The sequence below is a fragment of the Protopterus annectens genome, chromosome 7.part0, assembly GCF_019279795.1.
Source record: "Protopterus annectens isolate FY-2018-M chromosome 7.part0, PAN1.0, whole genome shotgun sequence".
Taxonomy (NCBI): domain Eukaryota; kingdom Metazoa; phylum Chordata; order Ceratodontiformes; family Protopteridae; genus Protopterus; species Protopterus annectens.
The window spans coordinates 1,658,351,204-1,658,367,329 of NC_056739.1; the positions used below are offsets into that span (position 1 = coordinate 1,658,351,204).

General features: G+C 36.4%; 1 protein-coding gene across 4 annotated transcripts in view; it reads right to left on the reverse strand.

The window, feature by feature from the left end:
• Window positions 1-430: 430 nt before the first annotated feature.
• LOC122807158 (BAG family molecular chaperone regulator 2-like) overlaps window positions 431-16,126 on the reverse strand; it is a 212,937-nt gene continuing 197,241 nt past the window's right edge. For 2 of the 4 annotated variants that reach the window (XM_044078185.1, XM_044078186.1), the window contains exons 2-3: window positions 15,251-15,458; window positions 431-2,130 (exon numbers count right to left, since the gene is read on the reverse strand). In XM_044078185.1, the coding sequence (XP_043934120.1) occupies window positions 1,808-2,130; window positions 15,251-15,455 (528 nt within the window). In that variant the 5' untranslated portion in view covers window positions 15,456-15,458 and the 3' untranslated portion in view covers window positions 431-1,807. The remainder of the gene's footprint in view (window positions 2,131-15,250; window positions 15,459-16,126) is intronic. The other 2 variants (XM_044078184.1, XM_044078182.1) reach the window with 1 other exon arrangement.

A 16,126-nucleotide genomic window follows, 5' to 3' on the forward strand; every position in this document is an offset into this window, starting at 1 on the left:
TTGAGTTGCCAGCCCAGCACCCAACCTTCCACAGAAGGCACACACACATGCATACACTCACACCTAGGGCCAATTTAGAGTGTCCAATCCACCTACTGCATGTCTTTGGGATATGGGAGGAAACCGAAGCACCCAGAGGAAACCCACGCAACCACAGGGAAGACATGCAGACTCTGCACAGAAGGCACCCCAGCCAAGAATCGAACCAGAGAACCTCTTGCTGTGAGGCAGCAATGCTAACCACTGCACCACCATGGCTGCCCCAATTAGTTAATTTGGACAAATAAGCAAAAAAAGTCATTGCAGTGCAGTTCTGAAACGTTTGGTACAGACACATAAGAGTGGGTGCAGAAGTCAAGTCAAATATCCGGCATTCCAGAAAATTAATTATATTATTCAGTAGGAAAGAAATAAGACTGCAGAGGCTATGGACATAATAATTTAGTCTATTTCAGTTTATCAACACTGTTACTAGAGACAATAAGATCTGACATTCTAAGTACAGAATTTATGAACAGTATAATGAGTGCAGAAGTTATGGACATTAGAATTCAGTCCATTGCAGTTTATCAGCACTGTTATTAGAGACAGTAAGGTTTGATTTGAATATTGTTGACATCTATCTCCACCATACATGATAAACCATTCTTAACCGAGCTACAGAGTATGCAGACTTTTATTCTGAAAGATACAAGAAGACTTGGCATGTAAAGGAGTGGCTTGTACCTGTTCAGCACAGTTCTGGGTAAATAAAAGATAAAGCCATTCAATCCAGTCTCATTCCAGTTTCTTCCAGTTATTTCCAGTTCATTCTAGTATTCTGCAGTCAGATCAGTTCTTACAGAACACCTGAAATAGAACTATACAGTTACAGTGCTATATTCCATGATGTCAAGACTCAGACAAAATGGAAGAGTGAAAATATAAAATAAATTCATACATAAACATCTCCATCACACTGATCAGCTTTAAGAATGTTATCTTTAAAGCATGAATGTGAAAATTTGTTTAGTTAAAAAATAGCTTCGACCTAAAAATGAAATGAGTGCTATACTTTGGTATCTACAGCAAGTAGTATACAATCAAATTTTCAGTCTTCTGGCCTCAAGACCCTAAGTGGAGATATACACTGAGAAATTTTGTTTAGCCTACGCAACTCTTTCCTTGACTTTGTAGATGCCAAGGATATAGGTCATGCATGACAAGTTAAAAAAATGATTCATATCATTTCACCACATAAGTTAAAATTGGACAAGCTAGGAAGTGAGTGAATAAACAGTGTAATACCATGCATCTGGAGATATTATATGTTTTATTAGTCTTACTGCAGTAATCATGATCAATATAGCAACTCCAAAAATGCTTAAAATGCCATGTAATTCTCAATTTAGCAAAATAGCTTTATAAATATATAACTAATATCTATATAATTCTTTAAGCTATACTGCAAAAATATGATGAAAAATGTAAATAGCACTGATATATTTTGAACTTTTGCCATCTTCATTCAAAAAGGACATTTTAGATTATAAAACTTGAATATACAAGATGTGGCAAAATGTATAATTATTCTGTCTTGTAAAATAAAGTCTTACACTAATGATTAAAAGGCAAACATAAAACTAAAGCCTAATTTCAAGGGAAAAAAAACATTAAATTTATCAGTATATATGAACAAAGCAAACTAAAACATCCATATATGCAAATCTAAGCAACATGCAAGCATTTACTAGTTAGCTAATGGTCTTTACTGTGGATCTCATTGCTACAATTTCAGTTTTGCTGATGGAGGTCAACAGAAGTTAAGTCAACTGTGTCGTACCATTGATTCCAGTCTCTTTCGTATTATCTTCTGATCTTCCAAAGCACAGCTAATGACAAGAGCTTGGAATTTTTCATCTGCATGTCTTTCATCACCATGGGAAAGGCAAGCATTCAGATATGATTCAAGCTGAGCCTTACCGGTCCTTCCACCTTCTATTAGCTCTTGAGACAGGTCTTCTAGAAGAGCAGTAACTTGTCGCAGAGATTCTTCTTGCTGCTCAGAGCGAACTGTCCCTAAGCCAATATGTACTGCATCTGTTCTGATCATAAGCTGATCTGTCAGTAATGTCAGCTCCTCTCTCTCTCCTAATAATATGATAAGAAAATTAGTTATCTAGCAAAGATTATCCCCATATTTTATGATTATGCATTCTCAGAAAGTGTGCAGAAGTCATTGGATTATGGTGCATTAATCAGAAAATAGATCTGGCTTGGAATAACTATAGACACTGCGTAGGCTAGAAAAATCTAGAACATAATGGCATAGACATACAGATAGTATATGAATCAGAAATAGGGTGAAATTATGTGCAAGTATAATCTCTGGGATTATGCTAAAGTGTAATGTACAGAGGTGTAGCAAGAGAGTTTAGCACCTTGGCCAGCAGACTTGTTTGTCATCCCCTCACTGTCTGCAAGCAATGACAATGGCTTCTGCACTTTCAAACATTTGGAAAACACATTGCTAGTTTGCAAATTGCCATTAAGTGAAAACTGTCTGCTTAGCTGTATTATTTTTTCTGTACAAACTGAAACTTGAAATAGACAGTCCATCTGCCCATCATTGCCATGGCACTGAAGTGCAAAAATTGTTTCAGAACTGCATATGACCAATAGTGTAATAAAAATTGCCTGTGTCAGTGCTGCTCACAGTTACTATACAGTACAAATATATATAAAAGAAGATGTTCTGAATTGACTTAGAATATTGCAGTACAGACATATATTTCATAAAAGGACCCCCTTGACAGGTACAAGTATGACAGAGCAGTTTATCCCTGAGAAGTGTGTGACATTGTGTCATAGAGTTCCTATCCTACTAAATGTCATGGTATCCATAGCAATGTTCATGAAAGCCACAGAAGCATTATCAGTATCAAGCAGGCATACTGTCCTAGCTATCAGTACCCGTTATACTTGATATGGTTCTGTCTTACATGCTGTGGCATATAAGTGAGGAAAAAAGTCTTCTTGCTTTGCCCCAGGAACACCACAGATCATGTGAACATATACTGGGTAACTTGACGTAATTGGCTGCATGACTGCAGGCACTATCACTCTGAATATTTTTGCAAAAAAAAGCAGCTTTCAGTCAAAGATTCTGAGTAAAAAAAATATCCACTATTTAAAGGTGGTATCCCCCATCAGAAACAAGTATGAAAATGCTAAAGGAGATGGTGCACTGTGTTGACTTTTTCTTGCTATAATATAACTTTTTTACTTTCAATGAACTAAAGTTCTTAAATCGTATTCACTATTTACCTTATTCATATAAGTCACTGTTGATAATACAAATACCTCTCCTCTTATCTCAAGAAATCTGGACAAAGCCCAAAAAAATGGGGGTACAAAGGCCCAAAAACAGGGACACATTTTAAATATTGCTCTTATAAACCTAGAAAGTTGTTAGAATAACAGGATTTGTGTTAGCATGCATTTTCTGTAGGATATGAAGTCTGAAAATCAAATACATGTCATTATTTAGTGACTTTAATCACTACATCATCCTACTGATGTGTCAAAAAAAATAAATAATTATGAGGAACAGACCAAAAATATGAGGCAAAACTCTGGACATCCTGCAAAAATCTGTACAGTTGTGAGGTACATGAATACACAGTCTTGCAGCTTCTGTTTTGCTCTGTTTTTTTTTTTATATAAATCATCAATCGTTAATCCCTATATTCCAGTAGAGCTATTCCGACTTCCAGTAGATACAGCCATCTACTACCTACCTGCACCACCCACGTGGTGCTTCTACATCTACACCTGGCATGCTTTTATCCTTGCAGTAATGGCTTAACCTGTTTTATGTGTTTAACATCTACTCCTGGCGTGTTTAACTGTGTAAACTGTTTATGGGTTTAACTAGTCATTCTGCCCTTTGCAGTCTTTTGAGTCTGTTACTTGATATGAATGCTAGAGTAACAATCATTTCTATGTTTGCTTTTTGTTTTAGCCTATATAACCTTTGTATTAATTAAGCATATTGAACTGTGTTGAATGCAAGTTTTTCTCTTGTTTTTACCTTGATTTTCCTGGTATTTGTTTCCACTACATACCTTCACTCTAACTCAAATGCTAACACTGTTATTTTTCTCAGCTCAATCCTTTTGAATATTGACCTGCCTGCCCTACAGGTGTCAGAAGATTTCCTGCCTGCCTACAGTCTCTATCAAGGAACCAAAGTAGGTTATGGGTTCTGCACTGATGATTTTCTCTTTCTCCATCACTACTTCTCATGCCTAGAATCAGTCTGCTAATAGTGCTGTACTGCTCCAGTCTCTCTGCCCTGACCTCTCAGCTCCTCCTCACCCCTCTACTGCTTGTTTTCTACTTACTCCTGTATAACTATTTTATTCCTCTGGTCTACTTTGTCTCCTGTTCTTCTCCTCCTTCCATATACTGTTTGCTCCTGCCATACCTACCAGCATTTCTGATTGTCTCCAAACTTCCTCCCACCCACACACCCCACCTCTCCCATTCCAACTCTCTACATCTCTTCCTTATCTATCTCTCTTCCCCTTTTTATTTATTATATCTACTCTACAGTAGTATAATACCCTTTACCAACTGCTCCCATACACTCTATTGCCTTCTCTACTTTCTCAAACACATCTTACCATGCGCATAGCCAGCATTTCTCTCCACCCTATGCTCAATCTATCTCCTATCCTACAAGGTATCACTTGATACTCTATCCCTCCTTCCACATAAACACACCTCTAAAGTCATCCCACTTATCTCTTATCCTTTTGCTTCATCAACCCCAATTTTCAACTACCAAAATTCCACAGACTTAGACATCTCAACTATGTCTTGACAACTTATAACAAAAATAAAATTCTAACCTTACATAAACTCTACCTGGTTATCAAATGTAGCAATCCTACCCTTCAAGATGGTGATATCCACCCTAACCCTGACCCTTCACTCTCTTCCCCACAGTATAAAATCAATAACAGCTTCTTAATCGGACATCTTAATACCCAAAGCTTAAACAACAAAGTACCATACCTACATGCCCTCCTTCACATACACTCATTTGATATTCTATGCCTCTCAGAAACCTGGCTAAAACCTAGCACTAAAGACACTGAAATAATTCCCCAAGGCTATAACATAGTAAGATATTCTTTTAAAACCACCTAAATATCACTAGCCTTCCACCTATCATCTCAAGATAGCAAGATAGAATCCATCATTATCAAACTCCAATTAAATTCCAAAAATCCATATATATCATCTGTCTGTACCTGCCTCCTGGTAACAATATTCCAATACAAGATTATCTTAGTTGCATATCAACTACTTATCCACAGGAAACCATCATTCTAGGTGACCTGAACATAGACTGGAATAGCATTAATGCAGACAATCCTTCATCCCATATTAACCTTCACGGCTTCACCCAAACCATTACCTTAACTACTAGGCTCAATAAACACACTAATCGAGAAAGTATTTTAGACTGGATACTTATAAACAGACCAAAAACTAATTACAAAGTAGGAACCTATGTTAGTGACCACTCCTTAACTTTTATAACAAGAGAAAAACTGACTGTCCAAATCCCACATTACTAGAAATCAAACATTTTAATCCTGACCTATTTCAAGCTGAACTCAGCATGTAACTGGAACCCATTAAAAACACTTCCTCTTGAAGATGCAGTACTACATTTTAACAAAATATTTTTATCCATTCTTGACACACATGCACCAATTAGAATAAAATCCAATACAGCCCTTGGCTCTCCCATGAAACCAAAAATCTTATTCAATAAAGTCTGGCTAGCTGGAGATCCCACAGAAATAAAACAGATCTCCAACTCTTCAGACAGCATAGAAATCTAACTAAAAAGCAGTCATAAAAGAAATTCTATATTGACCTTCAACAAACCCATCTTAACAATTCTAAACTTTTCTGGTCCTCAATCAATAAACTCCTCTCACCAGGAACTTCCAAAACACCTTCCCCTCTAAATGCAGACCCTGATACCCCACAACAGACTGCAGATGCTCTTAACTCATTCTTCACTGAAATTATCCAAGCACTAGCTAAACAACTTAATGCTAACAACTTCTGTCCTCTGAGTAAACCAACGAACTCCTCTTTTAACTTTTCTCTACAGCCCATCTCCACATCATATATTCACAGACTTCTTCTTCTGCTGATAAACTCCTTCCCTTTTTTCTTCAAAAGGCTGCTAAGGTTGTTGCATATCCTATATCTTTTCTTATAAATAGGACAATTAGTGAAGGAATCATCCCCGAAGTATGGAAGGTATCTCATATAATCCCTCTTCACAAAGGTGGAAACTCAACTGACTACTCCAACTATAGGCCCATTGCCCTCCTCTCACCGCTGTCCAAAATTATGGAAAAGTGTATCCACCTTCAACTCGTACAATATCTCTCAAAACATAACATAATAGCAAACTGCCAACATGGCTTTAGACCACATCACAGTACTACCACTGCCCTACTTTCTTTTGTAGAGACTATAAACCAGAACCGAAACAACAACTTACTCTCTTCTGCCCTCTTCATTGACCTCTCCAAAGCATTCGATATGGTAAACCACCCCTTATTACTTAATACTAATCCATCTCATTTGATCCCCCAGCTATTAAATGGTTTAAATCTTACCTCACTGACAGAAAACAAGCTGTTCTCTGGGATAATCACATCTCATCTCTCCTGCCTGTTTCCCCACTTCTTTTCTCCCTCTTCATTAATGATCTTCAAACAATAATCCCGCAAGCAACCTGCATTCAATATGCAGATGATTCAACACTCATTTGCTCAGCTCCTTCTACCCCAGAACTAACCTCTCTCACCCAAAAGTATTCAGTACAGTAGAAACATGGTTCTCTAATCGCTTCCTCTTACTAAATGCCAAAAACAAACTATCTAGAACCTCCCCCTTAGATTTCTCCATCTCTTCAAACAGCGCCACTGTTATCTTACCCGACACTTCAACTAAATTATTAGGTATTACAATTGACAATAAACTCTTTAACAACTCCATAAAGTTAGTTAACAGAAAGATAGGATCCTTATATCGAATCAGACCTTTTCTTACACCACCTACCAGAACAAGGATTGCTCACTCTCATCTTATATCAACTCTTCTATATATCTTCACTAACCTCAAAAACCAGCCTTAGCAAACTGACAACCTGTTATAATAACATTGCTATAGAACTCATCACTGCCTCAACTTACAACTTCTAGGCTGGCCTGAGTTTCAAAACTATCTTTTAATCCATCAACTCTGCATTGCCCATAAAATACTATACCAACCTAATAATACCTTATAAAAATCTCATCTCTCTCCGCTCATCCAGCAAACTTCTGGCAAGCTCAACAAAGTCAAATAATAATGCTGGTGACTCTCTATTTACCAATGCTATTGGGACAAAATGGAATTTGTTACCCACTAGCTTAACAAAGATAACTTCATTGCCCCTTTTCAAACAAAACATTAAAATGCATTTCCAAAATCACTGGCTTTGCTCCTGTAATAAACCTGATTAGTCTATCTCTATTACTACCCAACAGAACCCTTTCTGTTCTCCTTTCTACTCTGCTTGCTTCCTGACTTTCTTTTCTCTTCCCCCTACTTCTACTTGCTATCCTGCAGTGCATCCACTCTTATTTTCACCACTTTCTATTCCCACCTTCTTTATTTCTCTTTCCATATTAATCCAATCAGTATTTTTCCTACTTGTTAATTGAGAATTGAACTGTATGGAGTGGTTATAGTAACTAACTCCTGTAGTAGTTTTTTATACATAAGAGTGTTATCTTTTTTTTTAATGTTTTTGCTTGCTAACTCTATTACTAACTCTTAGATGTTCATTATTATTAGTACTGTTAGTACATTTTTGTATGACAATTTGTGTTTGTATAAAAAAAAAAATTTTTTTTTTTTTTTTCATCTCAGAATGTATCTCACTCTGTGGTCTGCTGAAAATGGAAATTTCTCCAGCTAGACTAGCCCGGTCAACAAATGTAAAATAAAATAAATAAAATAAATAAAATCATATCTAATACAGAAAAAAAGACCGCATTCCAGTACAGCACATGAACAGTATCTGTTCTGCAATATCACACAGGTAAGGCAACAAGTGTTCTATGTCAAATTGTCTGTAAGTGCTGTAGCTTGCTAAATATATACCCTCACCCTACACTAACAACAGTGCATGTTGTGGTTGCATATAAAACAAACCAACAGCTCTGTATCATTAAATTTAAAGTACTAGTGCCCTAGGTTTGTAAGTTACCTTAGCTTTCTTAAAATCATTAATACAGAAAAATGGAAACAAGTATTCCGGCAACACAGCATGTAAGCATATGGATATATGTTTCTAAACTGATATGCACAAGCATTGAAGCACAGGAGATGGATGCTGGCACATCAGAATCATACCTACAAAAAAATGCAAAGATCAAAACTGGAACTGATCACATAAAGTAAACAAATAATTTCCTTTAGAAATCTATTAACCAAAACCCTGCCACTAATTTCAGACTAATTTCTGGGTATTCAGAAATAATTCCACCACCAGTGGTAAGAGCTGCCTCAAAAAAGGACTGCTTACATGATGCAGGAAATTCCGATTCAGACACTTCCTGAGCCTCAATAAGGAAAGACCTCCTTATCGGCAAATTTGCATGTCTCTAAATTGCCCTTAACTGCCACAAGTGTAAATCAGCACTTTGATGTCAGGACTGGTAACCCATGCATTGCATTCATTCTCCTACAAATATGCATACATTCAATACACACACACACAGGCACACAAGCACACAGCACAGCAACATACCTCTTTTTCTGTCACTGAATTGACAGAATGTTCCCAATGTCTCTTCTTAGTTTTTCACTGCTCCTCATACATCATAGATGATTACAGTGAGTCAAACAGTAATGACAAAAGTAAGAGTTTTATTCTTCTTATGGTTTATAAAGTACATCATGATGCTACATATGTTGCTCTATTAACTTCTGAATTGACTTTGAGTCATATTTAAAAAATTCTCCCTGATACTGGGTCATATTCTTTAAAGTTTGTGGTATCTGGTGCATTCCACCGATATCATCGCAAAGTTGTGAATAAACCTGCAATGTATAAATATGCCTCAGTGAACTTAGAATATCTTGGCGCATAGCAGAGTTTCTCAGTAGCAATGGTCGTCTGTATATCAGTCACAGCTACAATGTAAGTCATGAAAACTGTCTGATAAAGCATAATAGACATCAACAGAGTTACGGAAATACTATCCCATTCTAGGCTGCCTCACATTCATAAATACACATCTACAACAATCTCTCCAGTAAACTTAGAAGCAACTACTGGACATCTCTGTAATTCATTTATTAATGAAATATACTTGCTTTCACTTACAGATTCTGATGGAATCCATTACATTTCTAATAAAAAATGAATAAAGGCGAAGGGCAATCACAGCCACATCACTATAGCTAACAGTAGCTAACGATTTGTATGGGACATGTGTGGGGAACAGAGGTAATGTACACACCTAAGGAAATAGAGAGATAGATAAGCAGATGTGGGATATGAGTGAAGAAGAGGGACACACAAGCAGTATGTTGGAAAAGGAAAATCTGAGGAACAGTCAGAGGGGCATGAGTAATGTTTGTTTTTTTGGGGGGTGGGAACAGACCCCATTTTTTTGAAGAATAAAAGAAAATGTAAATACAGGGAAAGAGATGTGGAAGGCCAACACAGCAGGTATACCAATATAACAAATATCACAACACATGACAAGACGGTTGGAAATAAGCAATAAGGAGAGGTAAGTTACACAGATGGCACACTGTACAACATGGGCAATGGAAAATTGAGAAAGAGGGTGGGGATGCATACCAGCCATGGTGAAATGTAGAAATACATATGTGCCTATGTACTATTACATTATGACATGTTGCAAACTGTGTGGCAGTCATACCTGGATATGTATGTCCGATGACAGTTTTGTGTTGTAGGGTAATAAACAGGGATCACAGTACACATTGACTAAATAATCTAATATCCAAGTAGTCTGTCAGCATTGCAAGTGTAAGCCAGTCAACATCACAGATGAATAAATGCTGCCCCTGAAATGCTGGAGAAGACCAGCAGAGGACAGAACAGAACACCATGCATGTGAAAGACAAACAAACAGTGCAAAGCAGAAGGACTGTAGCAAAACAGCAAACTGGCTGCTACCTACACATGTAGGTGTACACAGCCCAGTCAGATGTGTAATGCAATGCATGTGCCAAACACATATGCCAGGTTGAAGTCATATATTTATATCCTTCATTGGTCTAAAAGGAAATTATTTAAAAGCAATGTCAATACACATACACATATTAATGACTTGTAATAATAATATATGGTCACAATATTATGATTAATGCTGTTTATAACCAATATCAAGTTGTACAGGTTGTACACATGATTGTCAACAACATACACTGGTTAATATATAATACACAAGTATGACAAAAACATGTATTGTAACCAGTAGCCAGCAACTTGTGTGTATATGACCTACATCTGTATAATGGCCATAAAGTTGGCACAAATTGACCTTGTAACAAAACAGCTACATGAAAATGGATGAGAATTCCAGCAAATGTGAAAATATACCATTCATATGTGCAAGATATATGACATACCTACAGAGGTGGAAGGGAGGGGGACAACATGGGCCCATATCAAGGAGACATGACATAAAAGCTATGTAGGCAAATGATAAAGCAGGACAACAATATGTAAGGGTGCACATTGCAAGTGAATGTGTAGGCCAGCTAACTACATTGAAGCAAATTGCCAATGTATGTTACATGGGCAGACTGCACTGCTGATGTCAACAAAAATGGGCATGAACAAATCACACACACAGTATTGTTCAATCATATAACAGCAACAGGCATATGTAAGCAAACTAAGATGCGGTATCACACACATATATATATATATATATATATATATATATATATATATATCAATATGGGTTCCGGACATTTGCTCGAATAAGCAAATGACCGAAACCCAAAAGGCCGGGCATACTTACGCGAAAGTGCTTTTCACCGAAGAAGCACTTTTACGTAAATATGCCTGTTGCTGAGGCTGTACTACGGTGCAGATAAGGGAAAATTCCCTTTTCCCCACTGTAGTGCAGTCTCGGAGGGAGAATATTAAAGTAGGGTGGTGTGGAGGGCAAAGCCCCCATGCTAAAATGTTAATGTATTATTATTTTTTTTTTTTTAACATGCTTTAATGAAAGCACTTTTTTGATAAAAGCGCTTTCGTTAATGTGTGTTCAGTTATTATGGATCCGGACATTTGCTTATTCGAGCAAATGTCCTAGATCCATATATATATATATATATATATATATATATATATATATATATATATATATATATATATATATATATATATATATATATATATATACTGTCATGCCAATGTAAAACAACATGTGGAATAAACACCTGCAGTTATATGCCACTGATCCTAGTTATGACTGACCAAATGGCAGTCATGTAAACAACATTAAAGCAAATTAACAAGAAATCAGTGACTGCTCGCAGTTCCAAGGTATAATAGTCTTTCTCTTTTGATTAGAAAATGTGACATGTACATAAATCATTGCATATGTACACCATTTGCCATAATGTATGAATTTATTTGAATAAAAAATGGATATGGAAATGTAATATAGGTCAAAGAAGGCATACTGTATCGTTACTGAATAAATTATTATTATCACTGTGTATACATGTATGTTAAATTAGCTGTCTATGCATTCAGTAATGGAGGACTGCTCATATGTATCAGACAGATTTATATGAAACAACATGGCATCAGCATTACAGGCACATGTCACACACAGCCAGTATGCCAGTGAGACAGCATGACAAGTGTCATCCAAAACACAGGGGTGAAAACATGTCCTTCTGTCGAACATTCATGACATGGAAAACCACAAATTATACCCATACCACTATATTATTTGTTGAATGTGGCAATGTGTTGTTTGCAGTTTGCTTTCAGTACCACACATGTATACAGTGGAACTGTTGCAGCAGTAGCAGCATGTTAACTGTAAAAAATTTATGGCCAGCTGAATGTTGAATGATAGTCTGATATAGTAATATATGTCATGCTCTCATTGAAATGTAATGCTAAATGCACATGCTTATGTGAAACACATCCAGATGTGTTAAATGCAGTGCACATTTGTATATGTATCACATAAGCATGCTGCAAAATGCTATGCATGCACAAGTTTGCATATATAGTCCAATCTCTGATATGGCAAACACCATGGTGGCAGTATTACACAAGTGGATCCAACAGACACTACTTACAGTGCTTAGGGCTCATCCAAACACGCAGCAACACCAAATTTAAAAAAAAATACACTCAGGAAGCCGTCACAGGAAGCAAACTCCAATTTTTAATACTGCTTCTGTTACATCGGTAAACAGCCTTCAAAGTATAACATAAGCCATCAACCATTCCCTTTTTATGTCAAACTACTCCAATTAAACAATCATCTCATCACCCGATAATCTACTACAAGAACCTGCTTAAACAAACATACCCTAAAAAGGGTAAAATATTTTTCCATATACAATAAGTTACAAAATATCATATATAAATATAATAACTTATACATTTAAATTCACATCTAGATTCATACCTTTAGGTTTTAAAGTAATAATTTAGAATGAACCTGCTTTGCATTTTAACAGACTAGCTAAAAAATCCCCACCCCCTAGCAAGAAAATGTGTAGACAACACACTAAAGAAGAAACTAACATCAGAACCCCCATGTGCATTAATAAAGTGTTCAGCTACTGGGCTATCCAAATTCCTATTTCTAATATGTCCCAGATGTTCAAGAATTCTAACTTTTACCATACATTCTGTCTGTCCAACATACCACCTCACAGCAGTACACCCACACCCTACAATATAAACCACCCCACAAGAAACACATGAAAACTTTCCCATGGAATGAAATAATCTACCATTAACTTATCTACCTGAAATGCTCTTAATCCTAGAACATACTTTTCAATCTTCCATGAGGGAAGGAACCCGTATTAGCCCCCTGGAAAAAAAACTTATTGAAACCTAACAATGCCTTTACATTTAAATACCTCTGATATGAAAATGTAACATGTGAAGGGAACAAATGCTTTAGTTGCTCAACTTCACATACCACTGGCCACAAATCTTTCACTGATCTCCTCAAAATATCAGAAAATGGGGAAAATCTGGTAACACAAAACAATACTTTGTCCTGCCTATCAGTTTCCTGATCTGAATGATGCCTTTTAAAACCATCATAACTTTTATGTCTCCTACCACATCTGCTGCCCCCCACCTTCAACACACTATCCTTATCTTTTTTCAGACTAACACTAGAATAACCCCTTTGCAACAGTTTCTATTCTACCTTCATGAACTCTTCTTCCACCAAATTCTTATCAGAAATATTCTCATAAATCCTTTTAAATTCACCCATAGGCAATGCTTCTATAAGATATGATAGGTGCATGCTACTAGCCTGTAAAAAATTATTAACTGCAGTAGGCGTCACATGGGGTTTATATTCTACCTTCAAATCTTCCTTAACATAAAATTTCACATCCAGAAATTGCATATTCATTCTATCCAGAGGAAAAGTAAACTGCAACCCCAATTCATTCTAGTTTAACTGATCAATAAATACAGAAAACTCATCCAAATTCCCCGTACATAAAACAATTAAATCATCAATGTAATGCTTAAACAAAATAACATTCTTTGCAAAAAATTCTGCAGAATAAATAAATCTGTTCTCAAAAAAGGCCATAAAAATAATAGCATAGCTGGGGGCAAAAGAAGTCCCCGTTGTTGTGCCTTCTTTTTCAAAAAATAATCACCCCCAAAACAAAAATAATTATGTGTTAAACAAAATTCCAATACTTCCACCAGAAAGACTGTACGTGGTCCCTCCCCTAACATCCAAAGAACTGCTTCTATTCCCCACATTCTTTTAATATTGGTAAATAAAGCTTTAATATTTACTGTAGCCCAGTACAAATTTTTACACTGCTGAATTTTCTTCACTTCTTGACAAATATCAGTAGTACACTTAATATGGGAAGGAATTTTAGATAGAAAGTTTTTTAAATGGAAATCCAAAAACATCCCAATATTTTGAATAAATGACCCCACACCAGCCACAATTGGTATATAGGTGGAGGGGCATTTAGATTGTTGTGCACTTTTGGGATGGCATAAAAAATAGGGCCTTTGGGATGTTTACCATACAACTTACTTACATCCCTCTCTGTGAAAAAAAAGTCTTTCCCCTTTATCCAAAATTTTTCTTAACTGACTGTTGTAATGCTTCCTGAGGTTGTTTTCCAATTTTTCATATTCTGGACCAGCTAGCAAATCGAACACAATTTTATCATACTTCTCCTTGAAAAGCAACACCAAGTTATCCCCCACCTTGCCACCTGACAAAATTTAACATCACATTCTGAACTTCTACATAACTTCAAAATGTCCCATTCACCCCTAGATAAGTTATACACTTTTCTAGATCTAAAAAACCTATGGTATTCCAGTTCCACTTTTTTTACATAATACCCTTTCAAAGCCTTTTCATGCTAGGGGTGGGGAATTTTTAGCTAGTTTGTTAAAAATGGAAAGCTTGTTCATTTTAAATTATAATACTTTAAAACCTAAAGGTATGAATCTAGATGTAAATTTAAATGTATAAGTTATAATATTTATATATGATGTTTTGTAACTTATTGTATATGGAAAAATATTTTACCGCTTTTTAAGGGTTTACTTTTTCAGGCAGGTTCTTGTAATATATTATTGGGTGCTGAGATGATTGTTTAATTGGAGCAGTTTGACATAAAATGGGAATGACTTATGTTATCCCTTGAAGGCTGTTTGCTAAGGTACCAGAAACACCATTAAAGGTTTGAGTTTGTTTCCAGTGATTGCCTCCAGAGTGTAATTTTTTAGTGCTTACTACTGATGGGGGTGAGCATCACAGATGATCTGTCAAGCTATTTCCCTGAAGGATTCCCCCATAGGCCATGCCATATCTTGGAAAAATATGTCATTTCCTTCTTCTGTGTCTGAAAGACACCAATCACCACCTACCAGATCTGCTCCTGATAATTGTTTTGTTGTGGTGCCTGGCACTGTCACCTCTGAAATACAGCAATGATGATGGCATGTGCAGGTCCAGTTTTCTGGTCATCATTCTCCTCTCTGCAATGGTCTGGATCATCATCAGAGGACTCTGGCCGTGGTCTGGCAAGTGCTCATCTCTGACATCTGATGAGTGGGTATCCAGGGGTCCCATGCTCTGTCAAAGTGAATCACAACATAAAATGGAAAGTACAAATGCACACTTGCTACTACTTGACTACATAGCATATCGACTATGACACAATGAACATGCAGAAAACAGTCAACAAAAAAACTTAGAACACATTATGGTGATAGTGAACTGTGCTATCATATGTAACATATGTCAGTAATCAAAGCCAGACCAATGAAAACAAAATGTATATCAGGATGTACATCTCTGTGAAAAGCAGAGGTGACATTAAACTTAAAGTGATGTGCACATCTGCAATCTTACAGACATTCATTTGAATCCCATTCACATGCGATGTCTGCATATGAGAATAAAGGTATATCAGCAAACATTGCAGATGTCATTAAAACACATTCTCAGATTAAATTGCCTAAAATGATTATGTAGGACAAGTATAATAAACATATTTACTTCTAGTGGAAGGCTCATCATGCACACATCACTTTCCCTAGGTCCTATTATCTATGCATATTTACATTTTCAATACTGGGCAATGTCAGGGTCACTGTGTCCATCACAGAATGTGAACAGCTTACTCAAGGCCATGCCATAGCATGCATAACACAGCTTACCAGAGGAAATCTTGACAGTACTTGAACACTTGTTTACCAGCCATTATTATGTATGCCAAACATGTGTAAAACCAGTGCACT